At 37.7% G+C, this 24,223-nt stretch overlaps 1 protein-coding gene across 1 annotated transcript; it reads left to right on the top strand.

Annotated features, from left to right (window-relative positions):
• The first annotated feature begins 7,977 nt into the window (after nucleotides 1-7,977).
• Nucleotides 7,978-24,017, top strand: LOC143293484 (ADP-ribosylation factor 1-like 2). The gene is made up of 5 exons (XM_076604376.1): nucleotides 7,978-8,136; nucleotides 10,840-11,004; nucleotides 13,341-13,451; nucleotides 18,286-18,410; nucleotides 19,351-24,017. Exons 2-5 carry the CDS (start codon nucleotides 10,860-10,862, stop codon nucleotides 19,516-19,518), a joined length of 549 nt encoding a protein of 182 aa, XP_076460491.1. The 5' UTR covers nucleotides 7,978-8,136; nucleotides 10,840-10,859; the 3' UTR covers nucleotides 19,519-24,017.
• The last annotated feature ends 206 nt before the right edge of the window (nucleotides 24,018-24,223 follow it).

The following is a 24,223-nucleotide window of genomic DNA, read 5'->3' as shown; positions in this document are numbered from 1 at the left end:
TGAGAAACTGAAACTTTTCCTTTTCTCTGTGTCATTTCTTACTTTATTTTCTGCATATTCCTTTTTATGATGCAGTCAGTGTAAGAGGTATATCCTAGGTTTATATGCAGGAATGTGACAACTTTTACCTAATTTTCTTCTCTCTGTGAGTCTGTTGTTTTTTTTTCCATGGGACTAATATTTTCTTCTTTTTTCAGCCCTGATCTGGCCATCTGAGCTATCAGCAACAAAAGATACAGATATTTACTCAGGTTCTTGCAGAATCCACAAAGTATTGCTTTATGTTCATAGCACACCGAAACCAGATTTTAAGGACTGATATGTTTGTTTAGTGTATATTGTTGTTGTTGGCGCCCGTCTGTCTCGGGAGACAATGGAACTCTGCGCCTAGTTCGGTCAAGTTGTTGAGTTGCAGCGCCTGCTATGGCTGTACAGTCCCATTCTGGATCGGCAGGCTCTGACACAGTTGCCACAGGTGAAATTCGCGCGTGGCTCAGAGGGTACGGATTCTGCCCTCTGCCGTCTGCACTCTCTCCCCTGTTCCCAGTGCTGTTCTGTCTTCTCCTCCCTCCTCTGGACGCATGCCTTCACGGTCCTTCTCCAGCTGTTACGGTCTTCAGCCACCACCTCCCAACCTGCTGGGTCGATGTCGCTTGCCCTCATGTCTCGTTTGCAGACGTTCCTGTAGCGTAGGACAGGTCTTCCTGCAGGTCTGGAACCAGTGGCGAGCTTGCCATAAAGGATGTGTTTGGGGATTCGCCCATCATCCATTCGCCTGACATGACCGAGCTACCACAAAACTGGGTGGCGCTCTCAGTGTAGCGACGCGCTCTCCCTGGGAGAGCAGCCCGAATTTCACACAAAGAAATCTGTTGTGACAAAAAGAGTAGTACATTTTTTTGTTTGTTTTAGTAATTCATCATTATGTTCTGTCTGACACCAACAGCAGAGTTCCCACGACTGGTGGCCAACTGTGAAAGGATGAAAGACACTTTTTGGCCTGACTGGGTGGAATGTACTACGCAAGGTGGAACAGTGAACGCCACTAGGTGAAAGCAGCATGTACCGCACATCTGTTTTGAATGATTTAACTCTGTCATATACAGTATCAGGACATTTTCAGGAAATGTGCTGCACCTACATATTCAATCAGATCTGGTGTTTGTTTGTTTTTGTTTTTCTTTTTTTCTCTCAGTGGAGTCTTTTCTTCTGTTTAAAAGATAAATGTTGTGTCAATGAAATAACTTTTATCTGGTCTTTAGATTTTGAAAAGATACATTTTGTATTATGTATTCCATTTTTTATGTCCTTGTGATATTTCAAGATACTTTTCTTTTTATCTAAGCGTTTTTGCTGTTGTTGTTGTTGTTGTTGGGTTTTTTGTTGTTGTTTTTTGTTGTTGTTGTTGTTGTTTTGTTTTTTAGTTTGCTTGTTTTTGTTTTATGAAATATGTTTGTTACATGTAGGTTCCAGGAGGAATTTCTTCCAATCTGAATTTATATTTTGGTATGTTGGCTTCTTTCAAATTTGATGGCTGAACCTTGTATAGCAGCACGTGGATGGTATGCACCATAATTTGAGGGAGCAATGCAGAACGAATGCAAGAAGTGTGATCATATGCATAAACCAAAAAATAGCTAGCTGCCCAGTGAAGAATGTTGACCGAGTGTCATGTTTTCAACCAAAACAAAAACAAAAGAAACTGTATGCTGATATTTGCAACCACAGAAAGGATGGCCTATACTGGGATAAAATAATCATACAAAGATGTGGAGTAGTGGTATTCGAACATACCGTTGTTACACATTGTAAGACCCCCATCTTCACCTCCTCTTTTTATCAGTTCTTTAATTGCATGTAGTGGACATTGAGTGTATATTGTGTTTTATATATACAGAGAGAGACTGACAGACAGAGACAGATTTTTTTTTAAAGGGCAAAGTCATCTTGGGGCAATCAGTTTCATCGTGGACTATAATCTATTACTCACTCTGCTGAGGCCAACTGCTGTTTGCTATCATTACAACTGAGCATTGTGTTCCCAAACAGTGAGAACAATAAAAGTTACCTGATTGTTCTCATGTTCATGTTCCCTGGAAAGCTTGCTGTCAGAGCAACAGCTGCACATAATGTGAAAGACTACGACATTGATCTGTGTATCAACCCCTTTTTTCTAAAGTTGTCAGTTTTCCCCCACAGTGTATCATGTGGCTTATAAACGAATGCTTTACCTGTGCCCTGCCAGTGTACACGTACACACCTGCATATGTGTTAGTGAGTGTGCCTGTGGGAGTGTTTGTGGATTGTGGATAGGGGTACTCAGTATGAGTCAACTGGTTGCTTTGGTTTGTTGGGTTTATGCATTGTCCATCAGTCTGAAGTAAGACAGGGCTTACAGTCGACTTATGAATAAGATTTTCCCCTGTACGGCTCTTATTTTCTTCAGTATCACTTGTCATCCATATTGTTGAGTCTCTGTGTGCACACATCTTGCTTTGTGGTGTACATACTGCGTGCAAGCGTGCATATGACCATATGCACAACTGAACACACACATACAAACACACGCGTGCATGCACACACACTTTCTCTCCCTCTCATGCTCACTCACTCACACAGAAACAAGAACACACCAGCTAAAAATGCATTTTAAAACGAATATGCTGTCAAAAGAATCCTCGACATCCGGCGACAAAGTTGGTCTGCATGCAAGACGTACTGACTCCCAAATAAGAGAAGTTGAACAAAAGATTGATTATTCTATAATTCTAATACACCCCAAATCAAATTACACACGACATAAAATAAAATATATAAATCAAAACTGCTGATGTTGATAGATCTGATTAAGTTTCCTTCATTCTTTGTGAGTTGCGCCCCTTGCTCCCCCTTGCATGGCGTCTTTTCGTTGGAAGCAATAAACCGTTGCTCTGTATCGTATCTGCCTGCCTCGCGTTTCTGTGTGAGAACGCTAAACTCAACAAAAACAAATCAAAAGAATGTTTTTCTCTCTCACACACTCACACTACCCAAACCACCACGAAAAATAAATAGAACACTGCCTCCAAAGTTCACAGTCACACACTGTGATGTCACTCAGCTTTGAATCAAGAGTTGTGGGACCCCACGCTTTGTGAAGCGCAGGTCTGTCCCAGCTGAAGTAGATGCATGGCCTTTGCAGCGACGAGTAGTTGGGACGGGGTGCAGGGGTTTGACGATGTCAGGCGCTCTCGCTGTGTAGTAGTGTAGGTCCTGGCGACCCAGAGGTAGGAGAGAGGAGGAAGGCGTCAACGATGAAGACGACGAAGTAAAACAACAAAAAAACAAAACAAAAAAACAACACCAAACAAACAAAAAAAACCCCAGAGAACATGATCTCCAAAAACAGGGGTACAGGGGTGAAGCCTTTGCCTAATACTAGCTCCACTCCTAATCTGCCCATTCAAGGGCATTACAAAGCTGTACTACACTGAGACATTCGCAAGTCAGTCAGTCACTATATTACCTTTCGGAACTGTATAAATCAGTGTTCAACCTACCAGGCTTTCCCGTGGTACTCTGCAGAGCAGTGAACTTCCCCAGTCTTCACGTAAGACCACACAGAAAGTGTGGAAGAATCACTCGAAGAACACAGAACCGCTGCACACACACCCACTCTTAAGTTTCCTGGCAGTCAACACTACCTCTTTTATAGATCAATGTACATATACTCAGCCTGTACTGACCGCAAACACTTGCATCGGTCTTACACTGCTAACAGACTTTCGGTTATCAAATATAACACAAATTGATCTCCTCTGCTCCTGTAATAGGTCTGCTCAATCTTGCAGTAAGATATGCAGGTTATGGTACTTCTCGGCTTCGAACAAGCCTATGTGTGGTTCTGAAACAGCCACCAAAGGTGAGACTTAAAATTAGGTTAATTTAAATAATTTTACCGCCATGGTCGCATTTCGGCACCAGCTAGGTAAAGCACCCATGTCACTGAAATGCAACCAGATGATGGGCCTTTTGTGCATTAACCTAATGTTCTTAATTTTCAGTGGTAGGGTTGGCCTCTTTTTTTTTTCTACACATCACAGGGGAATCCCCAGCTATTCTTAGACACCATCTGTTCTGTGGTTCCTGCACAAGGTTAATTTGCACTCTAAACTGACTGGCAGTGAAAGGGTTTGTTTTTTTTTAAGCGTCTATCATATCTTGAACAGCACTGACTGGCGGTGAAAGGTGTGGTTTTTTTTGTTTTGTTTTTTAAGCGTCTACCATATCTTGAACAGCGCGATGTAGAATCAATGTGGACAGACATCAAATTTTAAACACCCCTTCCATTTTAATCGCTTTCTGTTACAGAAATCCGGCAGAACGGGTAAACTGGTTAGATAAATTCACCGCAATGATGGACGCGGCCACGTTAGAATCAAAGGAAATCATCTTACTTGGAGATTTCAACACAGATCTTACCAAAGCCAATACACAGTGGAAAGCGACAATAAGTCTGTTTGATCTGCATCAACTAATCAGTACACCCACAATATATTAGAAGCTTGCGTTCCGATATTCAACTGTAGTGATCACTACCCAGTTTGTGTCACATGGGGAAAAAAGGGAATAAAAATCCACTAATTTAGGCCATAAGACGATAGCATATAGTTGCTACTCTGAATTTAATGAGCAGTTTTTTTGTTTTGTTTTTATAAATGATATGAGTAGCTCCTAACTTTCATCGGTATATGATATAACAGACCCCGATCTAGCAATAGAACACTGAAACAAAAAAATTACAGAACTGATATATAATAAACACGTCCCACTGAAAACTATAAGAGTTAAATAACCAGCTTGGTGTTCCAAAAAGTTGAAAGAGGCAGGCTACATTAGAGACTATCTTAAAGAGCGGGGCTACCACGAAGAATCGAAGAAATTGAGAAATGCAATAAACTCGCAAAAGCGCAGATAAAAGAGGAAATATTACCGAGAATTATTATCCTCGAAAGAAAACCCAAAATCAGTGTGGCAAGCTATAAACCAACTCATCAACAAGCAATCTTCGTCAAAATCAACCGTGATCAAAGACGTTTCTGTGAATCAACTAAATACACACTTTTCCACTGTAGCTAGAAAAATTATTACCACAGATTACACAAAACTGAATTACCTTGAAAAATTCAAATTGTATTGTCGTAATAAAAACACTTCAATTAAATTGAATATTCCACCCGTAGCAGTATTTGGAGTCTATAACTACTTTATCCAACTAAAACTGACAGGAACCCGCGGGCTGGATGGCATCGACAGCAGAATTCTTAAACTAGCCTGCTCCAGTTATCGTGGACACATTAACGTACTTTTTTAATCTGTGTACTGACAAAAACTACTTTCCGATCGCATTTAAGAAAGCGAAAGTTATTCCTATTTACAAATCACGGGACACCACCGATCCTTCAAACTACAGGCCAATTTCCATTATTTCTATTCTTTCAAAACCACTGGAAAAGCACATAAACAAGCATATTTCACATCACTTTGATGTCAATGAGCTTTTACATCCAGCTCAGTATGGTTTCAGACGAAAGCATTCATGCCACACAGCATTGGTCAACACTGTAGATGACTGGCTTACCAATGTCATTAACAATAGATATTGTGGTGTTTTATTCGTTGATTTTAAAAAAGCATTTGATGTGATAGACCACAACCTCTTACTTACAAAACTTGAACTGTATGGTCTGTCAACCAATTGTCTTAGTTTGCTTGAATCCTATATGACAAACAGACAACAATGCGTGACAATGAGTACATCAATCTCCGCATCAACAACACTTCATTATGGCATTCCTCAGGGATCTATTCTAGGCCCTTTACTATTCTCAATATATATAAACGACCTACCGCTCCATATCAAATCCGTCTGCGAACTTTTTGCGGATGATACAACAATCCACAATTCTCATACTGACATTGTCGCTCTTGCAAAAGACTTACAAGAAAGTACTGATGACCTCGTTAGATGGACCGAACTAAACCACATGTCTCTTCACCCTCAAAAAACAAAATGCATTATAATCACAACCAGACAAAAGAGGCAAAACACTATACATAATTTCCCTTTCATCCAAATTAAAGGCGAACCTGTTGAACAGGTCAGTGATCATCATGTAAAGTTCTGGGGATCATAATTGACAACAATCTCACTTGGAATCCTCACATAAATTCCCTTTGCAAAACGATAGCCCAGAAAACCCATCAACTATCCAAAATCAAACATTCCTTTGACCTTCATTCACGGAAATTATTTATTCAAGCACATATCCAGTCTGCAATAGATTATGCATCAACACTATGGGACTCCGCAAGTGCAAACACCATGAAGCCATTACAGAATCTTCATAAACTGGGGCTCAAGCTGGTACTCCTTTGAAAGACTTCCCTTTTAGACTCAGACTATAAACAAGCGAATATTCTCCCACTAATCCGTAGATCAGAGCACAATAAAGGAATCATGATGCAAAAGATTATGACAGGTAATGTACCACCAACATTAATAGACAAATTTTCTGTAAATTCATCTAGGAATCTCCCCACAGTCTATCCTAATTCCAAGAATTGACTTGTTCAAATCAAGTCTGGTTTACTCAGTCGCCACCCTATGGAACGCACTCCCAGAAACAATTAAACAACACCAATGCCCAACCATCTTTTAAAAAAAACATGGCCTTTCCCACCTTATGCCATAATGTGTAATGTAAATCATTCATTTAATGATACTGTTTGTCAAATGCGTATGGTTGACTGAGAACCTCCCTCAACCATCATCCCCCACTCTGGTCTGTAATGAGGTGTGCGGTCTGTGTGTTTGTTCATTTTTTTATCCTATGCATTTTACTAACACCATGCTAGTGCCTGTATGCCATGTGTGTGTGTGTGTGTGTGTGTGTGTGTGTGTGTGTGTGTGTGTGTGTGTGTGTGTGTGTGTGTATCGTTGTTGTTGTTGTTGTTTTTATTTTTATTTTATTTACTTTTTCTTCTCCACTGTTATGTATCTCTACTTACACCATGCTTTCATTTTATTTAGTATTGTGTAGTTTAGACCCTATTCAGGGCGGGGACTGGATGTATAAAAAACAAACAGCACACCAGTGCTTATCTATTATCCTCGAATAAAGAATTTGTCTTGTCTTGTCGACATCTTGTCTTGTCTTGCCAGTCTCTCTCTGTGTGCTTCTTTAGGGTCAGGGGCGTAATTATCAGTCGGTTGAGAGTTGGGCCTTGCATGCATGGCGTGTGTAAAACTGCAAGTTGTTGCATGTGCGTTGCCTGTTCGTACCAGTGCCTCAGTGTGTTCCGTGTGTGTCCGAGTCCCAGTGTGTGTGTGTGTGGGGGGGGGGGGGGGGGGGGGGGGGGGGGGGGGGTGAGTGTGTGTGAATCATTTGTCTTTCGCGTGTCTTTATTATTTCATTTTATTTCATGCTAAAGTTTTACACTGACAAATCTAGGATAGACTCTCAAGGCCTGATCAGCGTTTTGGGTTTTAGCGTCTGGTCCGTCCTTTTTCCCTCAACAGCAGATGCCGTGTAGGGTACATGGATCTGTCTGCTCGTTTTGATACCTTCTTGAAACTGAAACTACAGTGAAAGTGAAGCTCACGTACGATTTTCACTCACTGACAAGCAGAGATGGAACAACTTCATTATTTTCAGTTTTTGCAAAGTCACTTTTGCAATTCTCTGAAAGGAACTGACAAGATAGGAAAATTACAGCTTTTGTTGAGCACGCTTTTTGTTTAAACTGTTAATTTCACGGAGCTGTTACTCGGAAGGTTTGCAAAAATTTTTATCGGGTTTTCTTGTCAGTGGCGATTTTCAATAATTACTAAAGCAGGTGTGTGGCCTGAGTTGAACAAGATCCGCCATTTTGGACAGTCACATGACAGGGATATATTTTCTGAGATTAGCTTACCCCTATTGTCGGGATATTGACGTGGAGTGTGCAACGAAGTGATTTCCACGTCCGCCATTTTGTTTTGGTAACGAAGGTTCGTGGGTACATATATCTCTTGGATCCCATTCCGCGTGTCAGAACGTTTGACTCCTGAGTGGAATAGTACCCCTCCTCAATTCGACTTACAAAATTTGTTGTGTAAGTGCCACGATTTTAGCCGCATTCAAAATATGACAGTATTTGTGCACTTGATGTTGATGTGAACATCTATGTATTGAAATACAGTTGTAAGTGGGTGGATCAAAACACGAGCAAGCCTGGTTTTACTTGCTTTAAGTGCGTGTTGAAAAATGTAAGACATTACAGGTCTTAGTTTGTTGTGTGTTTCTAATCCATGATTGAAGGTGCCCTTGCATTGTTTGCAGACTAGTGCATCGGTAAGCATTTGAATTTATATTATGTCGTCTGCTATTCTAACTCACTCCAATCTTGTCTGTCTCTTGGTGGCCAGTTCCGGGAGTTGCTTGGTCGTGTTGGACTGTTACACCCAGACGTTGGCCATCTCTTTTTCGTAGCATGCCGTAATTTTACATCGAAGAGATGAGGGAAACTAAGATGGACAGTTGGATCTTGTAAAATATTGGAATAATGACTTAGATGAGTTCATGTTCCATACCGGTTTAATATTATTATTAGTTTCCCAACTCTGCCAACATCAGAAGGACCGTATCAGCAACCAGCTTCATCTTTAATCTTTTAAAAATTCTTACAAGATTTTTATTGATTTAATAGTTGGTGAGAATAACTTGAACAGCCACTGCAAGAGACTTAAAGTTAAGTTGAAGGATGACAAGCTTTTCCACTCTATTTCAGTATTTGCAGAAAGGGTGTCAATCCCTAAAAGGCTGCTCTAGATTTTTTTTCGCCTGTTCTTTTAGGGTTATTCACTATAGACATAAGTGGCTCAACAGCATCCCCTTTGTGTCAGTCACCTTGATCTGACTTGGTAAGTTTGGTTGTAAGTGTGAAGTTTGTGAATGTGATGTCTGCAGTAGATATTGCACTGGATATTGACATCCCAGCCTCTTCTTCAGGCCCCAGCTCATCAAAGGGGCAGTTTTGATGTCTTCCAGATTGTGGACCTTTGTTGCACCGACACGTGTTTTGGCAAAATTCAGTTGGTAGATATGTGTCAGACAGGAGCTAGTACTTATGATTTTGACCTGTTCTTTCCTGTTTTCTTTTCTGCTGTGAAATTGGAAATGCTGTCAGCTTCTGTGACAACATTCTACATGATTAGTAAGATTCAGCAGTATTATTAAAAAGTATTATTTGCTGAGCTTTGACCTGGGCAGTTCGGACAGTCATTGATATTGGCACCTGGTGTGTGTGTGTGTGTGTGTGTGCATATGTATGTAAATGTGTACATGTGACATGTATACCATTGTGTGTTCGATGACTTAATCAGTGAAGCTCGTTATTTTTTATTTTTCTGATGTGATGGATATTCAAATTAGAAAGGGAGAGGAGGGTGGGTACCCTGTTCCAGAATATTATAATTATGATCTGTTTCCAAGCAGAAAAACAGGGTTTGGCTTGCCTGGCCTTGAAAGTGCTTTGCTATGGTGTTACCTGCTATGTGTCATTGTGTGCTTACTGGGAGACCTCGTCCTGGTTTTAAAAAAGTACTTAAAATTCATAAAAGTGCAACCATGACTTCTATTGGCATATATATAAGCGCTTTGATTTGTCTCTGCACAAGATCCAGCGCTATATAAATACCATTATTATTATTATTATTTATATGTGTGTGTGTGAGTGGACCTGTACATTTGATGATGGTTATTGTTTGATTTTTTTCTTTTACATTACTTTTAAAAATGTCATTAGTTTAAAAGGCTTTGCCTCAGGTTTATGCTTTAAAATTTAAATGGTTAAACATGCATTTAATGGGATTTATTTAATTGCAAGTGCTTAAGCACACACACACACACACACACACACACACACACACACAAGTGTGAGTGTCTTATATTTCCAAAACAATATTTATTTAACCCTTATGCTACTTACAATGATGCGATTCAACAGTAGGGTTTCACCACTGAAGGTGGCGCCATTCAACAAAAGGGGTTCACCACTGAAGACGATACCCACTGTCAAAACTATTAGAAAGATGCTCTTTCCTGTCCAGAATCACATTAAGTCAGAATGTTTACTTAATGTGAAAGGTCAGTCCTTCACTTACAGCCTTGTGATTGTAATTGCCTTAGTCTTTGAACCAGACCTGTCATTTTCACAGCTTGTTTTGATGGCAAACCAAACGAGCTGAACTGCGATCACTCCATACTCGCTGTCAACTCTCAACCCAATACTTCTAACAGAATTCGTGTTTCACATCAGTATAGTTAAGCTGACACTGTAAATGTTATAAGGGATGAAAGTCCAAACTCTGCTGACTCAGGGGAAGACTTGATGGCAGTGTTGATTCACCATTCAACCCAAATGATGAAACTGACAGTGACACTGATACTAGTGACAGCTCTGGTGAAGAGGAAGAAAGCCATGCACAGAAAAGGCAGCGTGGCATTGCTTCAAGCAGGGTGCTTTCACAAGAATTATGTACAGTATGCAACAATGTCTTTGCATTGATATACAGAAAAAGTTAGCAAGACTGAGTGGTTCCAAAGACAGTTTCAGTAAAGCAACCCCCTTGTGTCTCAGTCAGTCTCTTGCACAGGCAATTTCAGAGTGCTCTGGCTAAGCTGACCCAGTTGCAGAGCAGGCGGGCTGACAGGGAAGTGGCGAAAGAGTTAAGAATGATGTTAATTTTTTTTATAAATTCTTTAAAGAAATGATTATGTGATATATATGTTAATATGTTTGTCCTTTTGTCTGCAGGTGGAGCCAAAAGAGTCAGTATGGGAAATTTTTATTCCATACTGAAAAGCCTTTTTTCCAAAAAGGAGATGAGGATATTGATGGTTGGTTTGGATGCTGCAGGGAAAACAACCATTTTGTACAAGCTTAAACTTGGAGAGATTGTTACAACTATTCCCACAATAGGTAATTATAGTAATTTAAGATTTTGATTTGGAAGTCAAAAGATGTTATTATTGATTATGATGATATCAAAAAAAATGTTTCAGATTACAGTAACAGTGTCTGTAAGTTGTCTGTTTGGTTTTATCCCAGCACATTTGTTTTTCATGCTGTTGGTCCCAAGACCAAAGCCCTAGCACAGGCTTAAGAAAATATGTCGTGAGTAACTGATAGTGTTTCTTGCTTGTGCTACTAGTGAAATGTGCAAACTGGTTAAGTATTGAACATAGTTCTCAGGTTGTCCCTGTGTCAGTGTATCCTCATGGAAAAGCTTATCAGTTATAACTTGTTTTTTGCATGAACCACAAAATTGTATGGCAAAAAAAACGTGGTTTGAAAATATCTTTATTTTAGTCATTCATGTTCATAGTTGTGGTGGCCAAATGGCTAAAATGCTGGATTCTCGCCCATGTTTCTTCTTCAGTTTGATCCCCAGTTTCGGCACATTTGGTGGGGAAAGGGTGGAGATTTTTCAAATCTCGCAGGTCAGCATGTGTGCATACCTGCAAGTGCCTAAACCCCTTTCATCTATATATATATGTTGTATATGCATGCAGAAGATTAAATGATAATAATATAATGTACATTTGTATAACACTTACCCTGTGGCTCTAACAATACACTTATTATAAATAAGACACAGGAATATAATGTATGAAAAATGAAGATTAGATACAGCTCGCCAACCACATAAAAACAGTATGTCATCAATCATGGCATGTACAGTTCTCCAAACTCACTCCCATCGTAAAATGTTAAGATATAAAACACTAAAATTATGACTCACACAGTTGTTTCACCTCAAGATACACACTCGCTAGAATTAATATTAAAAAGTGTAACAACACTTACAACTCACACAAACCTCCCACCTCACCCCATCCTTTACATAAACACATTGACACACCTTGATAAAAGATGGTTTGGGGAGAGAATGATCTGTAGTTTGAAATATTTTTTGATCGTGTGTTTTAAGATTATACTTGAAAGATTTTATATCATCGTTAGTGGAGCAGTGTCTTGATATTCTGTGGTGGAGATTTCCTATACCAAGGGTCATGGTGTGTAAATGTTTGGAAACCATGGGACTTGAGTCTGTAACATGGGAATTCGAACATGCATTTGTCAGATGAATAACACTAGCCAGGGCGGAATGGACTGTACATTTTTACTTGGTCAGAAAGGTACGATGGTGCAGATTCGTTAAATACTTGAAACATATACATGTACAACTGCAAGCTATTTTATATTTGATTATTTCAGATACTGGAAGTCAGTCACTCAGTGTAAGTACTGTAACTTGGAAGAGGAGTGCATGGTTGTCTCCGAAAAGCTTTCATGATCAGACAAGCAGCTGAGTATTGGACTTTCTTCAGAGGTTCTATGACAGAAGAAGGCAAACCTATTAATAACAAATTACAGTAATCTAATCTGGAAAGAACACTCGAGGTGACACGTTATAGATCCTGTAATCCATGTCATTGATCAAATGGCAATGGAAAGAGGAACATTCCCAGCATGCTTGAATTTGAGAGCACATGATGAGGTGCAGGCCTTCTGTCATTTTGGCAGTGTTTCAGCACCATGCACCATGTACCTCTATGACTTGTTCTAGCAGTAGCCTTCTGGTGTTTAGAAAACCACTTCATTTACTTCTATCTCAGGGAAATTGTGTTAGATCAAGGCTAAAAGTTGGATGTGTTTGACCAAAGCTAAAGGTTTCAAGCGGATGTCCTTTGTCAAGGTTTATACAACTGTTGTGGTCACAATGGCTCCCTGTGCAGACCAGTAACTTGAGTAAGGTTTCACCCTCCTTTTGCATGGAATTCTGCATCAGTTTGACATTGTAGTATTGGTACAAAACATCACTACATGATGCTGAATTGGGGAGTTTGAATTATATTCCTTGTTTGGTTTTATATACTTTGTAAGTATTATACTATTACCTTATTAATTTCAAATGCCCACCCACGTTTCCCTGCTGTTCTTGCTGTGGTTGACATTGGGTGAGCAGATGATGTGCCTGGTACTGGTAGAGGCGTTTTGGTACAAAGTTCAATGCAAAATTTGGTCTGCAGAGCAAACTGATGGGCCAAGTTTGAACCAGTTTGGCATGGTAAGTATATATAAAATTCAACAGGGAGTGTAAGAAACTCCCCATGTTTGCTTTTGCATATTTTCAGAACATTGAAGACGTGCTGGAAAATTATTTCTTTATTGTGAATTTTTATGTGTTGATTAATTAAAAATTATATTGCATTTATATGGATTTCATAATCAATTCGCAAAACATTTTTCAGGTTTCAATGTGGAAACTGTGGAGTTCAAGAATATCAGCTTTACAGTGTGGGATGTGGGTGGTCAGGATAAAATCCGGCCATTGTGGAGACATTACTTTCAGAACACACAAGGTTTGTGATCAGTATTCATTACTTTCTAAATTCTCTGCATGTAAAATGTAACCTGCTTCTGTGTATGTGGATTAGGTTAAGAATGCCATGGCATGGTTGTTTTGCGTTAGCAACAATGGGAAGACATCATGTGTTTTGTATTCTTTATTTATTTACCTTTCAGAAAATATATGCTTTTACGGGTCTTTCTCCAATATCAACACATAATTTTTTGAAAATTTATACCCGTTTTTTTGGGAAAAAACCCTGGCAAATAGATTTCACTTAAATCTTATTTTCCTGGCAGCGAAAGGGTTAATACAACTCTTCTGGTAGATTTTAATAAATAATGACATGCACAATTGCTACTTGATATTTCTCTTCAGTGTGACAGGTAATGTGTAATATACAATATAGATACTAAATACAACCAAGACAATGCAAATAAAAATAGTTGGTGCATAAAGTATTAATACTTGCAATAAACAAGGCTTTAAAAAATGGTTTTTTCTCTGGATATGACCTTCCACATTGGACCTTTCCAAAATATTCACACATAAAAATGATGGAAAACGGCATGTAAGAATATAATATGACAACTGCAACAGGTGTGGCGTCATACTGTGTGATCGCTGTAAATGGCTTCAGTCCAGAAACAAACCTGCAAGGGGAAAGACTGAAGTATGTATAGCTGGAAACAGATGTTCTTGGATATTGAGGTCATTTAGAAGCGTGCTTATCAGAATTACTCCTTTTTGCATACTGTACAGATTGAATGCATTCTAGACTTTGTTTTAAATGTTTTTTGATTTCTATATAGAAATGTTATCTTTTTTTCTTTTATGGCAAAGCATAAGAAAATTTCATACATAAGTATTTGCTTTAGTTTAAATATCAGTCATTATCTGTGTCAAAATCTAGCAAATCTGTGATGTGCTCTTGAATGACAGCCCTTGTCAGAAATTTGGTCTTCTTTTCCTGCTTAACTGTAACTTGCTTTTTTCCTTTTCTTTACTAAAGTACTCAGCATACTGCTGAGGATTAGTTCTTTTCAGCAGCCTTCTCCATTAAGTAGTAATAGATGGCATATTGCCTTGCTGGACTGAAACTTTTAAACGTTGCACACAATTAGAGGTTGATGTATTATTTGAATATAAACATGCATTTCTGCCATGCTAGATAGTTGTAGTAAATGAATGAATATGTGTAAACAGTTCATGATAAAATTGCTGCTATTCTTTTCATGGAAATATAAGTCAGGATAGATAAATAATGCACTTCAATACAAAATCCTCATTGTTGCCATCAGCTTTCCCCCACTCTGAATGGAATATATTGGGGGGGGGGGGGGAGACTGGACATTGAAACATACTCTGGACAAATAGTTTTCTCCCTTGCTTTTCCCTACAGATGACCCATTTGTTAGGGTTAGGAAAAAAAATCACAAAAAATACAAAACTTAAAGTAACTGAATGAAACTCCGTGTACTTGACCCACTGACCCCTCTCCTCACATTGTGTAAATGCCCATCCCCCTCCCTCTTCACTGCTCTCAGAAGCTGAGTCACTGTCAGTATCTTATTGCTGGTGGCTTTCTTCACTGCAGATACTTTATTCAACATCCTCGTCATTTGCGAAACCTTCAGTTTGAAGCATTTCAGTCACTTTAGCAGCGATAAAAGCCACTGTCGTGATCAAGTTTGCTAAAAAAATTTCCACTTGAATCACCTGTGACACAATTTTTGATAAGTATGCGGATTAGGATCCTAAACTCGCTGGCTTGCTGTGGAGTGTGTTGTTACGGAATCTCATGAAGGAACTTTCCATTCGACCCTTGAATCATTCACAATGCCTGGTGTAGCTATAATTGTTATGCTACCCCATGCGGAAAATGTGGAAAAAAAATTTTAATTTTCGAATCCGCTATAGCGTTCCGTCATCCGCAACGCTACCTTACATCAGGAACGCTATAGCATTCCATCGTCCAGAGTGAATAGTATTGATTGTGCAATCATTTTTTTTTTGTTTCTGTGTGCAAATTTGTAACCAGTAACTGAGTAAGAAAACAGAAGGAAGTTGTGTCTGTTGAATATTACTTGAAAGACATGCAACTTGAAACACAAAATTTTATTTTACTCTCCAAAAAAGAAAAAGAAAAAAAAAGAGAAAGAAAAGAAAAAAAATCCATCAAAACTCAAGTGAAGTTTTTCATAATATTTTGGTATTTCCAGAACTGTGTATGCTGCATTGCTTCAAATTCCAAACATATCTCGGAAGCGGAAAAGTGCTATCCTGCCTTCTACAATCTTTAACACTGGCATTTTTGTGAAGAATGTTCATGCTGATCTATCTTTTCAAGCTATAGAGAAACAGCAAATGACTTAAAAAGTTTAATAACTGAATAAGCGCCCTTACAGTTCTCATTTCCAGTTAACATTCTTTTCTTAACAAAACTAAATGTATTGACAAAACATCTTCATTCATCCATCTGGAAATTGTTTACCCACAGTCTCATCACTCACCCAACTCCGTATCTCGGCCCACAGCCAAGTCCAGTGCACACACAACTTCACTAAGGTTGGACGAGAAGATCTATAAGCAACCCATATAAAGCTGAATTCCCGCAAACAAGTAATACAACACAGCTGCATGATTTACTTCACACACCCCAACCCTTGTCCCTCAACACACACACGCACACGCACACACACATACATACATTCATTATAAGATAATATGTATTTTAAGAAACACCGTTTCAGAATAAGAAGTGCTTAAAAAATCAGCAAATTGTTTAATGTCAAATTAACTCACTCAGGACAAGTTTTCTCCCTTGCTTTTCCCCACAGACGGCCCATTTGTAAGGGTTTGGAAAAAAAATTACAAAATACAGAGTAAGAAAATCAAACTTTCAGAACTGGTTTATTACGGGTTGAGCTATTACATATAAAAAAAAAATCAAATTTGTCATCTTATTTTTACAGTTTTGCCTTATGTAGAAAATACTGCCAATTTTTCACCCTGAATCACCATACCCATGCTCGCTTTCTGCATTAAATTCACTTTCTTCTTCTTCATCATCCACCTCTTCAATGTCCGACCCTTCAGTTTGTAGCATTTCAAGTGCTTCGACAACCCTATAACGTTGCCGTCACTGCCTTGTTCGCTTCACAACATTTTGAGAAGAGCCCGCTTTGCTAACAGGCTGGCACGCGAGCAGGCGACCGGTCAGTGACTTTGTCAGTGTGTGTGCGAGAAGGGCCACACATACAGGCTGACCAATCATACCATTCGATTGTGGAGTGACCCAGAATAGCGCACTCTGCTTGGCTAATCACAAAATCATGTGTACAGCGCGTGATGGACTTTTATTTCTTGAAAATGCTATTCCATTCCGTCTTCTGAAACCGAATACATTTTATGTAGGAATGCTCATGCATTCCTTCGTCCAGAGAGAGTTAAGTACTTTTAAAAAAGAACATTTTGATTGCAGTAAAAGAGTAGAGATCTTTTATAAAACACGTACATGGGGAAAAAAATAAATATACATATAAAAAAAAAGATAAATGATATCAAAATAAGACTCCAAGCCACATATTCATTATTAAATTCTCATATTGAAGTTGAACACATAGTTAAATTACAATATTGAACAGCTATGTGAAATATCCACGTTATTAACTCATGACCCACAACTGCAAGTATAACATTTTAAAAGGTCTTTTTACTAAAATTTCCATGTTCATATTAGTAAACCACTTTTATTTAAAATACACATGCATACACTCTGTCACACACAACACACACGCACGTACGCAAAACGCTTATCTGCCATGACAGTGTGTGAGTGTTTTGGTTTGATTCCTACTCTCGCCCTTTCTCCCAGGTGTGACTGGAAGATCAAACTAATCGTCTAGTCATTCAGATGAGATAATGAACCAAGATCATGTGTGCAGCACACACTTGGCGCACTGTTGTCCTCTGGCAAAATTCTCTGGAACAAATCTGCTCTTGATACTTAAATATGTATGCTCTCAACATGATTCAGGGCCTGAATATCATGTTGGGTTATGTTGCTGTCAGGCATCTGCCTAACAGGTGTGAAACATATATATATATATATATATAGAGAGAGAGAGAGATATAGATAGATAGATAGATAGATTTGTCTGAATGCATTGACGCCTCCATAAGAAAATGAAGCTGAACACATGAAACAGCAGATGATGGCATCAGTGGATTAGTCCATTTTGCATGATACTGAATCAAAAGGATTGAACATAAAAGAAATATTGAATTGATTGTTTCTTTCAGTGTAGGTCAGCTTGTTGTAGACTGGTTTGTGCAGATCTAGAGAAAATGGCTACATGTTGCGGTGTGCCTGAGGCAATGTCAGCGTCTCCTTTACTGCGGAATCAGAAGAATTTCTTAAATAATCGAGATTTAAAAAACCAACACTTGATTTAAATGGTGATATTACATGTACCTCGAATACTATCATGAATTTTTCACACTAAAATTAAGTATTAAAAAAACCATAGCTTTAGATATTAAATTTGATCGAGTGACGTCCTGTGTGTGGATGATTTCTTGCTCCCAAACAGAATATCTTCAGTTGGAGCCTGTTAGCAGGCCCCTTTTTTTTTCTTTTTTTTTTCCCCCAAGGAAACAATATTTGATACAGAACTATTTTGACGATTTAAGTTTTTAATTTTATTTTTCTCATGATTCCTTTACTGGATGAAGTGTGTCACAAGTAAGTCTTGAAGGCCTTGCCTCTCTTGTTAATGGTACATTTTATCATATGAATACAAAACTCATTTTTTGTTTTTCTTTTTTTTGTGTGTGTGTTACAGGACTGATCTTTGTAGTTGACAGCAATGACAGGGAACGAGTGGGAGAGGCTCGGGAAGAGCTGACCAGAATGTTAAATGAAGATGAACTTCGAGATGCTCTGCTTCTGGTCTTTGCTAACAAACAGGCAAGTACTGGAATATGCCCTTCACTTATCTTTTTGCCCTGCTATTCAAATCCTGTTTATTGATCCCACCTTCTTTCTTTTTTTTTTCTTCTTTTTTTTTTTTTTTTTAGTGAATATAGTGTCTTTATTTGTCCTCTCATTCTTGCTGTTTATATTGGTGATATTACAAAATAACATTGACAAACTTTTTTTTTTTTCTTTTTTTTTTAATAGATAAATACTGTCATTTTGTCAAATGTTAATGGCTTCACACTTTTCTTTCTTTTCTTTTTCGCATGGAGTGATACATTCATCAAAAGTAGAAAATAAATAATTTCAGAAAGTGTTAATGTTTGTAATTTTGTGTTGGTAATATTTGAAATGATTTGAAAATTTGTTAATGTAATTTCTTTGGTGTGTGTTCTTTTGTCGTTTTTTCCTGTAGTTTTTGAAGCTGGTGTCACATCTCATAAATGAAGGACTCGCCTTCCTTGCTTTTGATTGGTGTCGATGTTGAAGAGAAATTATTTTATCTCAGAAAAACATTAAAAAAAATTCTGACAGAAGGAAAATGTTTGATAGGAAGTGCTTTACATTATACATAGGCATTACAGAATTTATCAGTGGACATGACCAGGTTGTAATATTGTGTTTAAAGAGAATATGTGTTCCTCTGATTATCTCCAAATGTATTTTTCTCTTTAAGATCAAGAAACAGTACAGTCTTGTCGGACTTGATACCTCTGTTATATTTCTATGTTTCCCCCTCATCTTCTTGAATGAAGTTAGCTTTTAGTATGGTGGTAATTTTCATGCTTCAGTTATTCAATGATAGTTAACATAAGTACAATTGCTGTTTTGTCCTTGGATTAGTTTTTTTTTTTTTTACATGAATGAAGAACTTATGGATTGAATGAGATGTTCGCACACATGAATATGTTACTGCTGTTTATGTGTGCAGGATTTGCCAAATGCCATGAATGCTGCAGAGGTGACAGACAAGTTGGGCCTTCACAGTCTGCGTAACCGCCAGTGGTACATCCAGGCTACTTGTGCTACCTCAGGAGATGGCCTCTATGAAGGACTGGACTGGTTGTCAAACAATTTAAACAAAAAGAATGCTTCGTGAGGGATTCACGTACACTGTTCACATAAACTCTTTTTGCTTTTGGTAATTCTTGGGTTTGGAAACAGTGCTGTGAGAATAGCAGGGGTTTTACTGGTGACGATTATTACTGCTTGATTTGGGTCTTCCTCTGTGCCGTTTCAGCAGTTCTTTATTACCGATTGAAATACCCACTTGGGGGGGTATTTTTCTTTTGATGAGATAAAATGGAGGAAAATATATTTTATCCATTCACACAAAGACAAAGAATTCTTTCCACAAACTACAGGTTCTTGAAACTTTTGCCCTGTACTTGTCTTGGCCTTTGCTCTCTCTCTACCCACCAATAGGTCCAATTCCATTCATTTTGTACTGTTTCAAAGTCAGTGACAGGGAAATAGAGAGTCATCGTGCCATTTTTTATTTCTCAACTTTGCAAAATTGGTTTGCTCTGCGTCTCTGTTGCACTGCATTTGCCAATTTCACATTTCACCCATTTCATTTTGATGATTTCATGGAATTTAATTGATGCCTGTTATCTCTGTGTGTGTGTGTGTGAATGAAACAAAGATATGTGGTATGGGTATGGTAATGATCGGTTAACTTCTGAGCACTCCTTAGATTTTTCACATCATTTATCTCAAGTCATTTAAATTGTGAGAACAATTAAAAAAACAACAACAACAAACAAATTAGAGATTGAAATATGATTGCGCTGTGGAAGAGAATACAGAACAAATTCAATGAAATGTCAGGTGAATGAACATTTCAGTTTTTGTTTTTCATGATCAGTCACAAACTGAATATGAATATATATTGTGCGTTCGTGCTTGTCATCTTGATTGATTATATTGCACTAAACACAGAACAAGAAACTTTCAACAATAAAGGGGAAAAAAACAAGAATTGTTTCTGTAGTGGAAAAAAAACTGTTCCCATTATCATGTCAGAGATAAGAGGACAGTTTGTTAAATTCAGAGACAATGTTTTCTATGAATTATGCACATGCATGTATGCGCATACAAGTACAAAAAAACACACATACACATACAGAGAAAGAAGTCTGTGTTGAGCTCATACATTATTTTTGGTGCCTCATACACTTGCTGAAGAATTAAATTGCCATGCATGGTGGAATGAACATCTCTATTTTTGCCTTTTGCGAAGGTGATTGGCCTGAAATTTGTCATCTGTGATTTTTTCATCCAATAAAACAGCAGATGTACAGGCAAATCAAGCCATGTTGGTACGTTTGGTTTTTTTTTTTCTTTTTCTCATTCTTAGGCCAGAGCAAGACACATACAGTGTGGTGTCTTTGTTGTGTTTTAAATACAATTTATATGACTGTTCTTGAAAGAATTTTACAACTTTTCTTTGTTTCTTAGTGTGGTCAAGTGTCTATTCTTGTTTGTAACTGACGGGATGGAGACTAGCCTGAGATATTTTTGGGACTGAAAATTCCATTTTGTAGATTATAAAACGAAAATCTCAGTCTGTGTTTTTGTGTGCTGAGGTCTTTGGGACTAAAACTTACTGTGAATGAAAAATCACTTTTTTAATCAGTCAGGCTGCTTTTTGTTTTCATGGCATGATTAAGGCTAGTACAGAATTAGGACCAAAGAGGCTCCATGGTGCGAAGATGAATTCAACACCAAACTGAGATATGTGATTGTCATATAAAAATGTTAATGATAATGGTACTAAAATGGTGCAAACTCCCCATATGATGGGCTCAAAGCACCTCACATGAAGCAATACATATACAATAGTGTATAATAACATACCTCTGCATATTTGAAAAAAAAAAGAAGAAATTCCACAAATTGTAGATAAGAACAATCCAGCACACACAACTCAAAATATGCCCAACACACGCGCACATACATATGGGAGAAGTTAGGATGAAGAGTATTGTTGAAGTTTGTTAATGTTCTTGCATTTCTGTTACAACCTCACCGTTACTTGGCAGTGTCCATTGAAATGTATGATGCCATCTAAGCAGTTTGTCACCTTTCCTCCCCACTTCTCTCTTTTGGATACAATACACAAGAGTTTATGGTAAGCTCTCAAGGCCTGATCAGCACATTTTGTTTATGCAAAGATCAGGCATCGGCTCTTTATTTACTTATTTTTTCTTTCTTTCTTTTTTTTTAGCGGCAGATCTGGTGTAGCATGAATGGATCAGTCTGCACACTTTGATACCTCCTTGACACTGAAAAGGATACAAAACGTTGTTCCAGTTGTTCTTCCTTACAAACTTACATTACTCAAAATGTGGAGAGAAAAACTACACAAACTGATATATATATAAGTATATACCCCTATCAGTTTGAATGTGCAATACAGGAAACCCTTCCAAGATGAAACCTTTTCGATGTTGTTCAGTCATTTGTGTTCGTGATGCTCTCTTGATAGTGTTTAGCACACTTTCTTTTCTTTCTTTTTTTCATAATACTAACACAAAACCTGCATATTGTAAGAAGTGAACAAATGAATGTTGTAAAAATTATCACTGAACATACAAGCTTTCATCAAAAGTATTCATATGACAAAATTGAAAGATTGAGCATGCATCACAGCAGTGGAAAGTCACAATAATAATGAGAATAAAATATATCTGTTGCACACAAGGCAGACCACAGTAATAATGATACTGATAATACGAAATGATAATGAGCAATTCCTGCAAAATACAATACAGTACTGAAATCAGAAAGTAAAAAAAGGTGAGCACTTCTGTCGGGACATAACCTTCTGCATTAGAAACATCTTTGAAGATTAATATACGTTCATTGTTTTGATGGTTTTATGGAGAGTGTAGCCCCACATCTAATGTTTTTGGAACAGGAGCTGTCTTGGTAATTCAAAGATCATAAACCATTATAGATTTTTCTGGAAGTATGTGTTAATGTGTTTTGATTTATTTTTTTCTTTTTCAAAAGGGAAATGGTTCAGATTTTAATGTGAACCTTCTGGGTTTTTTTTCTTTCTTTTTTAGGCTGTGGTATTTAAAATTATTTGAATAATGCTCTTCCAGTGATACAAACAATGTAAAAAGACAAATTACTAACCTTGAGTAAACCTTTCTTGTCTTGAAATGTTTCCCAGTGTAGGGATGAACATACACTGAACAGTTATTATTATATGTATGTGTGTGGTTTTTTTATGTGAACATTTGTCTTTCATGCTGTATTCTTGTGTTTGAGTGGCAGATTAACAATAGTTTGATAAGTGTGCTTCTTGTTACTGTCAGCAAGAAATTCCCACTGATCATTCCATGTCTTTGCCTTTTCTTGTGGCCACCTTGTTTTACTAACCGTGCAAAATATTAAGACTAAGCTCCAGCACATGAAGCTGTGACTGGTATGGACTTGTTGCAAATGGGACTGAGCAAGAGTGAATCCATAATATGGTGAAGCATGGATTAAAGAGCTGGCCAAGAACCTGATTTGCTTTATTCTTTTGTGAATGACATTCATTTGAATTGATTATTATTAGCTTGGCATCTGGCAAGACCACAGCTGGCTTTATGTTTCATTCAAGGTTATTCTACAACCATCAGTTTTCATGGGATTCAACTGTCTGTAGAAGAAAAAAAATCAAAACAATGAAGGATAAGAGGTGCAATTATTAGTAATGTGATTTAGGACCTTTTTTTTTTCTTCTTCTTTTTTTTTTTTACTATGGGGTTAGAGGCAGAACCTTTGGAACAGGGGATTAAAGCTAGACATTTTTCATGTCATTGCAAACCAAATCATAATTACAGGAAGCTTCTAACAACAGAATGAATAAATCCAGTATATTGGGTGGTTAAAAAAAAAATTGCCCACTTGTCTGTGTTCACTGTATTGAAAAGCAATGTCAAGACTGTTCCTCTAAAAGCAGACATTATTAGAGCCTAAAGCACATTCAGCTGGCAATGGTTCCCCCTGTTGAATTTATTGTTTAAATTTATTTAGATATGGTGAACACTTGTCTCGATGAATCCATACCTTCCTGAGCATATCTTTTGATATGGAGAAATAAATCAGTCCCATGTTTGTGAGTTTGGATTCACCCAGAAGTAATTTGGTGCATATGTTGTTAATTTCTCCTCACAACCCAGTCTCACACACACCCTTACACACTCAAAATTTAATCTAAGTGGGAACATCTGAATTGAATTCAGACTGGTGTGAAAGACAGAATGTATTTTGTATATTTGTATACAAGCATAATTTGTGTACCAATCGTGTCATTCATATTGTTGGGTGTTTCAGTTCCTATCCCTATGTTTAGATTAGAATTTTCAGTGTTCAGTTTGTTTCAAACTGATGGAGGGTCTTTGGCCAGCACTTTGCATAAGAGTTTTGACCTGTTGTGCAAAATGGGCCAGTTGTCATTATACATGAATTCTAATTGCACATATGACAACTGATTAATGGTTTCAGATAGTATTCATTATGCATGTCAAGTGTAATCAACAGTATAAATGTGCTTTCAGTTAGTATATTAAATCAGAGTAAATAAATTTGGATTTTCAATTTCCTTGTGTTTGTTTCGGTTTAACAGACTGCGATTTAAGGATGCCAGAATGACATAAGAAGGAAGTGAAAATCAGCAGAATAAAAATTGCAGAGTGCAGTTGTGGAAGTATTGATTGACCAGTTATTAATAATGAACTAGAATTGCCAGATTATATAGATAAGTTCATAACTACCACTTCTGAGGCGGGTGGCAGGGACAGAGG

Source organism: Babylonia areolata, chromosome 19 (assembly GCF_041734735.1).
Source record: "Babylonia areolata isolate BAREFJ2019XMU chromosome 19, ASM4173473v1, whole genome shotgun sequence".
In the NCBI taxonomy this organism is placed as follows: Eukaryota; Metazoa; Mollusca; class Gastropoda; order Neogastropoda; family Buccinidae; genus Babylonia; species Babylonia areolata.
This window is presented reverse-complemented; position numbering and strand designations above follow the sequence as displayed.

Coding starts and splice junctions, on each gene's coding strand:
- LOC143293484 (XM_076604376.1), top strand. CDS start 10,860: ATGGGAAATTTTTATTCCATACTGAAAAGCCTTTTTTCCAAAAAGGAG. Junction 11,005..13,340: donor TACAACTATTCCCACAATAG/GTAATTATAGTA, acceptor AACATTTTTCAG/GTTTCAATGTGGAAACTGTG. Junction 13,452..18,285: donor TTACTTTCAGAACACACAAG/GTTTGTGATCAG, acceptor TGTGTGTTACAG/GACTGATCTTTGTAGTTGAC.